Source organism: Bactrocera neohumeralis, chromosome 2 (assembly GCF_024586455.1).
Source record: "Bactrocera neohumeralis isolate Rockhampton chromosome 2, APGP_CSIRO_Bneo_wtdbg2-racon-allhic-juicebox.fasta_v2, whole genome shotgun sequence".
Taxonomy (NCBI): Eukaryota; Metazoa; Arthropoda; class Insecta; order Diptera; family Tephritidae; genus Bactrocera; species Bactrocera neohumeralis.
The window spans coordinates 25,604,485-25,616,537 of NC_065919.1; the positions used below are offsets into that span (position 1 = coordinate 25,604,485).

At 33.5% G+C, this 12,053-nt stretch overlaps 1 protein-coding gene across 2 annotated transcripts in view; it reads right to left on the minus strand.

The window, feature by feature from the left end:
• The window catches only part of LOC126751127 (phosphatidylinositol transfer protein alpha isoform), a 36,754-nt gene extending 25,966 nt beyond the window's left edge, over positions 1-10,788 (minus strand). The window contains exons 1-2 of one of the 2 annotated variants that reach the window (XM_050461127.1): positions 10,667-10,788; positions 9,833-10,459 (exon numbers count right to left, since the gene is read on the minus strand). In XM_050461127.1, the coding sequence (XP_050317084.1) occupies positions 9,833-9,849 (17 nt within the window). In that variant the 5' untranslated portion in view covers positions 9,850-10,459; positions 10,667-10,788. Of the gene's footprint in view, positions 1-9,832; positions 10,460-10,609 lie in introns of both variants that reach the window. The other variant, XM_050461126.1, reaches the window with a different exon arrangement.
• Between the last annotated feature and the right edge of the window lie 1,265 nt (positions 10,789-12,053).

Below are 12,053 nucleotides of genomic sequence, written 5' to 3' on the forward strand. Positions count from 1 at the left end.
AACGACTTTCTAACACTGGAAATAAGCAAACAACCACATAATCTGTAAACAAGGGTCTAGGTTTGTTGTTGTTTACTTAATCACATAACCACATAACCCGATAACCACCTTATCGTGAACAGCCTATATGTACATATGTATACCTAATGAATAGACATTGTACTTTTATTACCTTTTTATGTATTGAGTATCAACCGTAGTTCACACAACACTTAATGTTATGGAGATCCATTGATTTCAAAGGTGTTACAAATTAACAGTTGAATCTTGAAGGGTTTGCATGTTTAAAGCTTTTTGTAAATGCCAATGTTTTGTGAAAACAATTAAAATGTCAACTAGCAGAAGATATTATTAGAGAATAAATCTGCCAATTTTGTTCCTACACTTACATGTACATATGTATCTATGTATGTATATTAGGGTGAGTAAATAAAACGATTTTTTTCTTCGGTTGGTCGTCTGAAAAATAGATTCTTAGCCACCTCTGAGAAAGTTTCTATGAGCTCTTAATTGTAACGGTAAGGTCCTCCGCCTTACAGTTGTCCATTTTTTCTTATTATCAGATAGAAAAATTTGAACATTTGTAATTTATCATTAATATATGTACTTATAAAATAAGAAAAAAACGTTAACTTCAGCTGCACCAAAGCTATAACAGCCTCCTAGATGCATTTTTTATAGCATAAACGGCTATAAATAGATCGTTTTTTTATTTTGATTGTTCAGTGTGTATGACAAATGAACCGCTTCTTGTGAAGACAAGGACGTGTGTAGAATTTTATATCGATATCTCGCAAACTGAGGGACTAGTTCGCATATAGCTCATCATGCTGATCATTTATATACATATTTTGTAGAGTCTCCGACATTTCGTTCGTTACAAACTTTGTGACAAAATTAATATACCCTGTTCAGGGTATAAAAATACATATGCGTACACAAATTTCTGTAAAGTACTGCACGCACGCGATAATATGCAAAAACCAGTATTTATCAGCACACTTATTCAATTGAATAATATGTATATGCATAAGTATGTATGTATCTAAAACAACAAAAACAATACAGCCACATGTGATAGAGCAAAGGTGTCGAGCGGCAATAACAATGTGCCAAAGTAGGAAATAATTAACGCGATTTATCGAAATGTTCTTGCGATGAGATACTTATGTCCTCATAGAAACCGTCACATTTGACTAATTTCAATCTGGATTGAAAGCATTAGTGAGAAACCCAATTTAAAACGTGTTTGAAACGTAAAAGCTGACGTAACCAATGGACTGTCAAATTATTTTAATCTGATAACTTTTGTTTAGTTCAACATGCCAAATTAACTGCTAATCCCATCTGGAATTTTGTGATTTTTTACTGCTTAATAGTATACAACTTCCAATCAAAATTTAGAAAGAATGAGATAAGCTGGACCCACAATTCCACAGCGAGCGCTATGCAACGGGTTTTTCAGAAGGAACGCTGCAAAATTAGATCCAACAACGAGTCCAAATTATTAAAATTTACTACCGAAATTCGGAGTCAGTGGCTTCAACTTTAAGAGCGGGTTTTTCTAAAAGAACACTACAAAAGTTTTTTTTTAATGTACCATAAAACAAACAGGGATTGGGAATTTGAAATTCTTTATTCCTGTGAAAGTACATTCGTACGTCCTCCATGAGTCACCATTGCACCCCAAAAAAATTACGACTCAGTGCGGTTTATGGGCCGGCGGCGTCAATGGGGCGTACTTCTTACGTGGTGATCAAGACCGGCACGTTACTGTGAATGAGAATCGCTACCACTCAATGATAAACGAATATTATTTGGATGATATGGACTTGGATATTACGTGGTTCCAAAAGGACCGTCACAAGCCACACAGAGAATGACACAATCGATTTATTGAAAACCAAGAACATGTTATCCCACGAAATGGCCCAGTCAATTGGCCACCTCGGTCGTGCGATTTGACGCCATTAGACTCTTTCCTGTGGGGCTATAAGTCTATGGTCTATGCCAACAAGCCAGCGGCGATTGATGAACTTCGTACGAATATCGAACGTGAAATTGCAGCTGTTTCGGCCGATTTATGCTTGAAAATCGTCGAAAATTGGGTTCAGCGTCTGGACTTTTGCAAGAGTGGTGGCCATGCAAAAGAAATTGAGTTCCATACATAATGGCATGGAATGTATAGTATTTTCACAGGAATAAAGAATTTTATTGATATCCCAAACCGTTTTTGTAGCGCTCTTATTGAAAACCCCTCTATTTGAAACACTCGCTCACACATACATTCATATGTAAACAAATAACTCAAGTATGCGTCATAAATATTTTTAATAAAATGTAAATGTTTATATGTTTGCTATAATTGTATATGTGAGTGTTTGCAAGCAATATTGGTAAAAAGCAAGCTGAGCCTCAATTAAAAAACTCTTCGGCGCTTTGTAAATGTTTACATTTTTTGTTTCTGCTCAATTTAATATTGAAAATACAATATTTAAATTATAAGTATGTCTGTATTGAAGCTTCATCAAAAGTGTATGTGTCATATTAGCGCTGAATTTGCAAAAGTGTGCATAAATCAACTTAAACAAACTAAAACAACAACGAGGAGTAAGTGAAATCGTCGCTTGTGGTCACGCTCGCAAATATTCGAGGAATATCAAAATGAGTTAAAATGATTTCAGCTGATGCACACTTCCTACGTGTGTATATTTGTATATTTACATCAAAGTACACTTATGCACATACACTTAGAGAAAAAAACCCACGCATTGGAAAATATAATGAAATATGTACATATTCCATTTTTAAACTGTCACTATTCGCTCAAAATCAATTGTGTTATTTGGCTGTTTTTGTTAAGTGACTGCATTAGTTTATCGTAATTTCTGTAACGGTTACTCTTTGCACGTGTTTATTTGAGTGCTTGCGGTATTTTCTTTTGAGTAAGTTGCGAAAACAAGTTAAACTTGGTGTTGCCAATTAAAAAGAAGACAGAAATTGCAGCTTTATTTAAAAATAAATTATCCAAACGTGAAATAGCTCGTGAAATGTGCATGTGTTATTGAAATGTGCGCAATATAATTAAAAATTAAAGGAATTTTAATTCATCAACTTTTAAAAAGGGCAGTGAGCGTCCAAAAGTAAAACCTCGTCACGAACGACAAATTTAACGAATGCACATTACTGATCGTTTTCAACGTGCTGAAACAATCATTTCAAGATTTTACGAAAATACTAGGGTAAAAATAACTACTCGTTCTATGCACAATATTCCAAATAATGTTGTATTACGATCACGACATCCAGCCAAACAACTACTTCTCATTACCCGTATGAAGAAACAGCGGGTAGAGTGTGCAAGATCACACAAAACTTGGACTACAACAGACTGAGGATTATTATTTTTTTCGACGAATACAAATTTGGTTTGTTTGGATCCGACGGAAAAGCCACAGTGCGTCGTAGGAAGGAAGAGCATTTTTTTAAAAGCCATTGTTTGCCGACCGTAAAGAATTAATTTAACGGTTTTGGGGGGCTATAACCAAGTTTGGTGATCTGTGAATGCCGAAAAATACATTGGAATTTTGAAAGAAGGCGTTTTGCCAACTATAGAACAGCAGTTCTAACACACCAAAAAAGTTTATTTCAGGATGATTAAGCCCCTTGTCATAAAGCCAAAACGGTTTATGAGCAAAAGGATAAGCAGCCAAAAAGGCCAGAAGATTTGGAGCAAATTATTGAAGCTGTGTGGAATGAAAAAATTAACAAAAACAAAAACAAGATAAAAACATTTCTTTTAGTTATACTTCGGTAATCTGCTGAACAATTTTTTCGGAGATTAATTGCTGAAAATATTCCATACCGCATTTCACAGAATATATTTCTTTCAAATAGCAACTATACAAGAACTGTTCAGTTTCAGTTTATGTAGCAAGCTATATGCTAAAGTAACCGATCTGAACAATTTCTTCGGAGATTACATTGTTGCCTTAAAAAATAATCTATATCAAATTTCGTGAATATATCTTGTCAAATGAAAAAGTTTTCCATACAAGAACTTTTTTCTGATCGTTCAGTTTGTATGGCAGCTATATGCTATAGTAAGCCGATCTGAACAATTCCTTCGGAGATTACATTGTTGCCCTAAAAAATAACCTGTGCCAACTTTTGTGAAGATACATTGTCAAATATGAAAGCTTTCCATACAAGAACTTGATTCCGATCGTTCAGTTTGTATGACAGCTATATGTTATAGTGGTCCGATATCGACAGTTCCGACAAATGAGCAGCTTCTTGAAGAGAAAATAACGTTTGCAAAATTTCAAAACGATATCTTAAAAACTGAAAGACTAGTTCGTATATAAGTATACAGACGGACAGACAGGCAGACGGACATGGCTAAATCGACTCAGCTCAACATACTGATCATTTATATATGTATATACTTTATAGGGTGACTAACTTAATATACCCTGTTCAGGGTATAATTATCCTTAACGTTTGCCTAAACGAAAAGCGAGGTTATTAGTAGGTGAGGGTGTTCATGCGTACATTCATACAAATTTAAATATGTATGGCCAATCATTCACCTACTTTCCGTCTACACTTACCATGAATCAGTACACAATTTCGGAGATATTCAAATCTAATGAAGCAGAAAATACAACAATTGCAAACTAATGGCGACGAATTGGCCCGCCAAGCTAACGATTGAGGTCACAGCAAGGGCAACAACGCTAAGCGACTTAAATCAGCAGAACGTTATTCGATATGAGAATTTTGAAAAATTACTTTTGCGGTCATTTTTTGTGTTATTATGGAATATGACCTATCAATTAGAAAGAGGGTTACAGAAGAGGGACTGACTTTATCAAAAAAAAAATAGTTGAATTAATATAACTGGTGTTCGCTTAAAAGCGAAAGTATGTATAATTATAAATCTGATGTAATGCATATGTATGTATAATTTATTTAATTTATATAAAATGTATATCATTTATATTATAATGCTATTTATGTATATTTAGATCGACCGACCGTCAAAATGTTTCTATTCTTCCAACGCCCTTAAACGTTCTGCTCATTTATTGTTGTTGTTGCGCGGCCAAAAACATCATCAAAATAATGTTCTGCTGTGTTGACAATCGTTGGTCGGATAAAAATCCGATTCCGTCCAGTTACGTACTGACGTGACATCGGTAAAAGGTTCAACACAGCCACCTTGAGTTCAACACCGAAAAAAAGCAAATTTATCAGCAAAAATTACGAAAAACCCGAAGCAAATCGTTCATACATATGTATATATACTTATGTAAGTATGTGGTATGTATATGTAAGTAAATATTTCATAGGGAAGAAGTTTCTCTGGATGTTACAATATACCGATAACGACAGCAAACGGCGCCATATTCTCTGCTCTTTTGACATTTCTCTTCAGTAAGGTTTGCCAAATCATCATGGAAAGAAATACGATCGGAGAACGAGTCGAAATTATTAAAATTTACTAGAATAATTCGGAGTCAGTGGCCTCAACTTTACGAGCGCTACGTCTAATTTATGGTCGACATAATCGTCCTGTCAGATCAACAATTGAGCGTCTAGTGGAAAATTTTGAATCCACAGGCAGAGTACAAAATATTCCAGTTCTAGTGAGACAAAGAAGTGCCCGTAGTGTCGAGAATTTGCCGTCTTGGTGAACGTGTTATCTCACGAGATCGCCCAGTCAATTCACCGCCTCGATCGTGCGATTTGACGCCGTTATGCTATTTCCTGTAGGGCTACGTCTAGTCTATGGTATTTGCAAACCAGCGACGATTTATTGGCAGAATATTGGGTGCAGCGTCTGGACTTCTGTAAGCGTGCCCATGGTGGCCATGCAAAAGAAATCGAGTTCCATACATAATGACATCGGATGCACTTTCACAGGAATAAAGAATTTCATTGATATTGTAAACGGTTCTTGTTTTCTTAAAAAAAGCTTTTGAAAACCCCGTTACCTCGGCTCAGGGTATAACTAAAAGGCTTTATACGAAAATTAAACAAATTCATTCCAAAATTGTTTACGAATCTACTTTGAAATATAAAATCCGGAATGCGTTAAGAAAATATGTAATTTGTATAGGGTACTGTGATTAATTTGAGCAAAATTATAACAACAACACTCAACAACATCAAACTCATACATACTGATGAACTCATATTCCGGCCATCTTGTTAGCAAATTTTTAATAATTTCAGTTTTACTGTCTGAATCGTTACATAAATTGAGTCGAATTGTCATAAGTGTGCGTGTAAGGCCGTTCGCCCTTCGGCTCCGGCACCAATGTCTACTGACGAGTTCAACAAATTTCCGCAATCAATTGCAACGCCATAAAGAATAGTTAACTGATAATTTAATCAAAATTCCAAACAGAAAAACTGCAAACTCTGAAAAAAAAAGTGAAAGAAGGAGAGAGAAGCGAAAAGGCAAAGTGTCGCATGGTGATACGCATAAATTTTGAGATTATAAAAAGCACAAAAGCATGGAATGGCAATTGGCGTGGCTGATATAATAGCAGTTAAAATAGTGCAGCGTGGCATCAACAACAACAAAAGATAAAGTTGAAGGAATGATTCAATCTTCATACGGCCGCCAATTTTGAGCATTTTTGCTATAGTTCATGGATTAGGTTCATCTGTGCATACGAAAAATGTAGTACACCAAATTATCTCCCAAATGTGCTCGAAGGTAACGCACAATTCCTAAAAGTCATTTGATGGCCGAAATGGGTATGGAAATGTTTAGATAAAATCGCATTAGGGTGTACTTTTTTTAATTTAGAATTTCTTACAATGTGCCAGTTATAGATTAGTCAATGCCTAGTGAATTTATAATGTACAATATACAATTTAATAATATTCCTTTATCATTAGATTTTATTTATATGTAGTAAAATTTTTTTAATTGCTCCCACTTTGAAAACGATAATTTTATTATAATTATTTTTCATTAGTCTGCACAGAATGGTTCCTTTTCGAGCATTAATAAATTCACAAAAATTTTTTAGAGAAGAAAGGAGAAATCAACTTGCTAAATAATGCTCACCCTAATTTATAACCATGCATACAAATGCGCTTTGAATGTTCAATTGTAAATTTATTGGTTGGCTTTTATTTTTTATAGTTGATTGATAAACCGTCTGCTCCACCAAGCGCTATCGATATGTGGAGAGTGTTGTGAAACGTTTGCTTGGCTCACTTTTATTCATCTCAATTAACGGGGTTAAAAGGCAAAAATAATATTAAATCGAGATGATCTAAAATGCTTTTTTAATGAATATTAAAGAATCTTTTTCACAAAAAAAAACTGAATGCCCAACATTATTAATTAACTATTACATATGTATGTATGTTTCAGAAGTCACATTATTATTGTTGTTATAACGATTATTAAGGCCCGATATGAATGTGCTTAACCGCCTTTTTGTACATAATATGTTCGCCCATCTGAAGACGAAACAAATGAAAATAAAAGAGTTTTCAACAAACCGCAAAGTTGACTGAAATTTTCATAACTTTTGAGGAAACAAAAAAATTCGAATTCATTATTTCATTAAATTTCCATTTTTGTAGAAATAGATATACCATATTTTCTTTAAAATAGGACACATTCATGCCATCATTTTTGAAAACTTGTGTTACTTAAAATTCTATATTTCTCCAATAAATTGTCCGAGAGCTATTTGATGTATAACCTGCTCTTTTCAAGTTTATCTGTGAAACATAGTTGTTAAATTCTAATGTCGCCTAATAATGGAAATTATACTTACTTTTCAGAATGCCTGATATTTATTTAAAAAAGTAATGATACTTGTGAGTAGTGATGACTATCTAAATATTAACATTTTAAAAACGTAACTGTAACAATTTTGCTAAACACATTAATATGGGCAAAATAAGTTTTGAAAAACCTTGATTGAAAAATGGCAAGAAATCAGCTGATTAATGCTTAATAAAAGCCATCAATAAAGCGCATCAATAAAATATGATTAATGCAATGAGCGAAGATATTATGACCAACCACATTACGCCTGCAGGCCAATAAAAAATATTGAGTACACGCGGCGGATAAGATGAAGCGTGGCTAAACCCATAATGAGTTGGAGGGTACATCTACTATTTATATGATTAATTAAAGAAAAAAGTGGAGCTGTGCAGCGAATATTTAAATAGCAAACAGTTAACCAAAACGATTTCGAATAAGTGTGATATTGTCAAAAACAAGTAAATATGTACATATGTATGTATATAACTAAAACACCGACTTTAATACTGACTCAGGAATAAAGTGATTGAGTAATACTATATTATATTATATTATGGTATTTGCAGTTTTGATAAGTTTTTCCTGTTTTAACTGTACGAGTATGTATGAATATGAATCATACTCCGGATGTTTAATCTATGTGCATACATTTTCTCAACAAATAATTAATAATCAATTAGAATTTTATTTATAATTTTGTAGCATTTATTATAAAGAAATTACATCTTTATTCTATATTTCAATTACTAGTTCTCAATTAAAAACGTAAATAAAATAATAAATAAAAATAGGGCTATGCGATTTCTTTAAACATAACTGTTCTATTAAATATACTACATTTGGTTCCAAAGTTTTAAATGCAGGCCAACGGACTGATTAGCATTGCGAAATCATTGCGTTTCATCAACTTGTAACACTGATTGTATATTGATTATTTAACCGTTAGGGGAAACTCTTGTATAATGTGTTACAATAAAATAAGAATTTCGGCTAAGAAACGCAATAGCTATTATATCATATTATTTAGTAACAAGACATAACGTTTTAACAGCCAAATATTTCCTTTCTATAGGAAACGTTTTGTTTGTTTTTCTAACTTGTTGTTTAAGGAAAATTAAGGAAAATTTTGTTTAAGATATCAATAATATTAGCTATAAGTTATAGTGGAGATCGTGTTATGTCATTCGTGAATATAATTTGTTTAGTATGTAAATAAGTTTTCCCTACAAGAACTTGATTTTGATCGGCCAATTTGCATGGCAGCGATATGTTATACTGGTCTGATTTTTATCCGGTCATGGACTGTCAACTCGACAGATCTCTACCGCTACAACAACAACAGTGGTGTGATATCTTTGGTTCTTGCTTTCTTGGGGAGAAGAAGGTTATGTTCAGAATTTCATTTGGACATCTCAGAAAGTGTGAAACTACTTCGTATGTATACAGATAGAACAACATCGCAAAATCGATTTTATAAAGTACTACATGAAGCTTTGTTCAGGATATAGAAATATAACTTTGAAAAGTTAAAATTATTGAATTATTACTTTGCTTTTATATTTTGATTCCATAAAAACTCGTAACAGAACCGAAAACAAAACTGTCAAAAACTCTGTCACCAACGACAGCAGATTCTTGCTGCGCAGCAACTACATACATATCCGCTACTAATTGAGCAGCGCCGCAAACGTTCTTTATAAGTGCGGGGTAAAAATCGATTTGTCACATTCTGTTTGGCGGTTGTAGTAAAAGTGCTTTATTTCAAATATTAACTGGGTCCTAATTTACTAAGGACATAGTTAACTACTACTACACCAATCAACTCTGGAGGCGCTGACATTGATGGTGCCGCGGAATGACTTTTTCATGGTCAAATTTCCATGTATTTATTTAAAGGAGGGGGCGTGAGTATACATTAGACACTCTTAACTCATGCCGCTATAATATCCAGTCAACAAAAAAGCTTATATTTTACACAACAATATCATAACTCATCCTAGAAAAGGTTAAATTTTAGATACTTACTATTCTTTGATCAGCATTTTCGTTTATTTTCGTATATCGTTGTTCAATCTCCTGTTGTAATTTTATATTTTACTAGTTAGTCAATGTAACTTACTGATTTTCTTATAATTGTTAACACTTAAGAATTAATATTCTTCAACACTTGTATTAATACTTTTTTTTACTTAAAAGGTTTTGTTTTGTTTCTTCGTCAACTATTCCCGAAAGTAAAGGGAGAACACAGCCGCTTGCGCCAACTAGATAGTCGTACGCGAGAATGATTTTTATCGTGGAGAACTATCGTTGTCAGCCGGCGTAGCAGTTAACTTTGGCATTGGCGCTGGCAGATCATACGGAAATTCTCACAATATCACAATTTTTCCGATTTATTTTGCTCTCCTCACAAACAATTTGCACTGTATTTTCCTTTTATAAGATTTTCTTATATTGCACTACTGTTCCGATTATGAATCTCGCAATACGAAATTCTATTGAATGAAAATTTTCCACAGACGGACTTGAGATATTTTATTTGACTACTTTCGGACACGCGTGTAAATCTTTGGATGAATTATGCACTTTTCTAAGCTTTTGCGTCAAACGAGTATACAGGGTAGAAGCAAAAACGTCAGATAAAAACGAGAGAATCTGCAAAGATTGATAAATCTAAAATTTCACTTTCGCTCCACCTTCGCACCTTATTTCTTCTGAGGAGTCAGTTGAAGACTTGACAGCGCTGATAAATGATTTGCTGAGTGACACGTGAATGTGTTGTATGCGAATGTAACAACCACTAACAGCAATTATAACACGTATATTTTCGAATAAATTTGATTGATTTGATATAAATCACACTTTTTATCAATAATAAATCGATTCAAAGGGATAGCTAAATCACTTCTTTAAGTTCAGGGAACAGTTTGACAATTGAATAGTTCCAATAAGAAAAGAGCAAATCTGTCGGGGTGTTTTTTCTATTGTCATGCCAGCTGCCGAAATATTCAATATGCCAGATTAATGCAGTTATCTCTTTTCCACTCACAAGTTAGAAAGTATGTGTGAAGAGTACCAAAAATGTTGGCAACTCAATATTTAGCAAAATGATTCTAGCCTGAAGTTAGCTGTGCTTCTGCAACAAATACCAGTGATGGATAATGGCTAAAATTATGTGATGAAAAAATCAGTAAAAAAAATATTTATGTTCTCTTGAGACCTTTATGGCCAATTCACATCGCTTTGCGTCAGACATTTGTTTTGACAGAAAAGTTCAATGTATGAGTAGACACTAGACTACACTAGAGATGAGCGATATTTCACTACCGGTTATTTTTTCACTGTAGCCTTGTAAAATTGCGATTTTTAACAGTAAAGTTTAATAGGGTTACTTGCTATCGCAATAGCAGAATAATAGAAAAGCCAAATTCTAAAATTTTGAAATGCAAAAATTAAAAACATGTCTTAATTAGTTATATAAGATTTAAGAATTAACCAGAAGTTAGAACTGCCTAAAGAATAGGTATTTTAATATAATTTAATTCTATCTTTAATTTTATTTATTGTTAAAATAAAATTTGAAAGGGTATGTGATGAATTTAAAGGATTAATATAGAGTACAAATTTTTCCATATATTCGGTTTTTTAGTTCGCAAAAGCAATATAAAATCTCAATGATTTAAGAATCACTGAAATCACAGATATGAACAAATCGCTCAACACGAGCATTCTCATAAAAAATTGTTGACGCGAAGCTAAGGAAAATGTGGAGCAACTCTCTTAATTTTATGCTTTGCCAAACAGCAGTCGCTACTTTTATTAAAGAGAAACACTGAAAGCAAATCGTTCATTGTGTTTGTTTTCTGCGTATCGTTGTTTCAGTATGGACTTCCACGCAAAGTGACCGGAAACGGAAACGCTTTAGGGGTTATATTTTTTCATCACAGAAACTCGTTTAAAATTTTAACATTCGATATTTCCAATAGAATTAGCGCTGCAGATAAAAGGTTTTGCAGCAAGGTTGAGCTAATATATCAATTTTAATATACCTTCAAGTCTGAGTGGGAGTTTTCTGTGAAGGTTTTATACCTCTTAACTTCTGTGAAACAGAGATTAAACCTTGGCCGTCTGAAAGTCCATATTTTAATCCCATGGCCTACAGTTTGGGGTCAGATTTGGAGAACATGGCCTGTCCAATATCCCAAATAAATTTGAAATGTCTAAAACAATCTTTGGTTCGAGCAGCGTC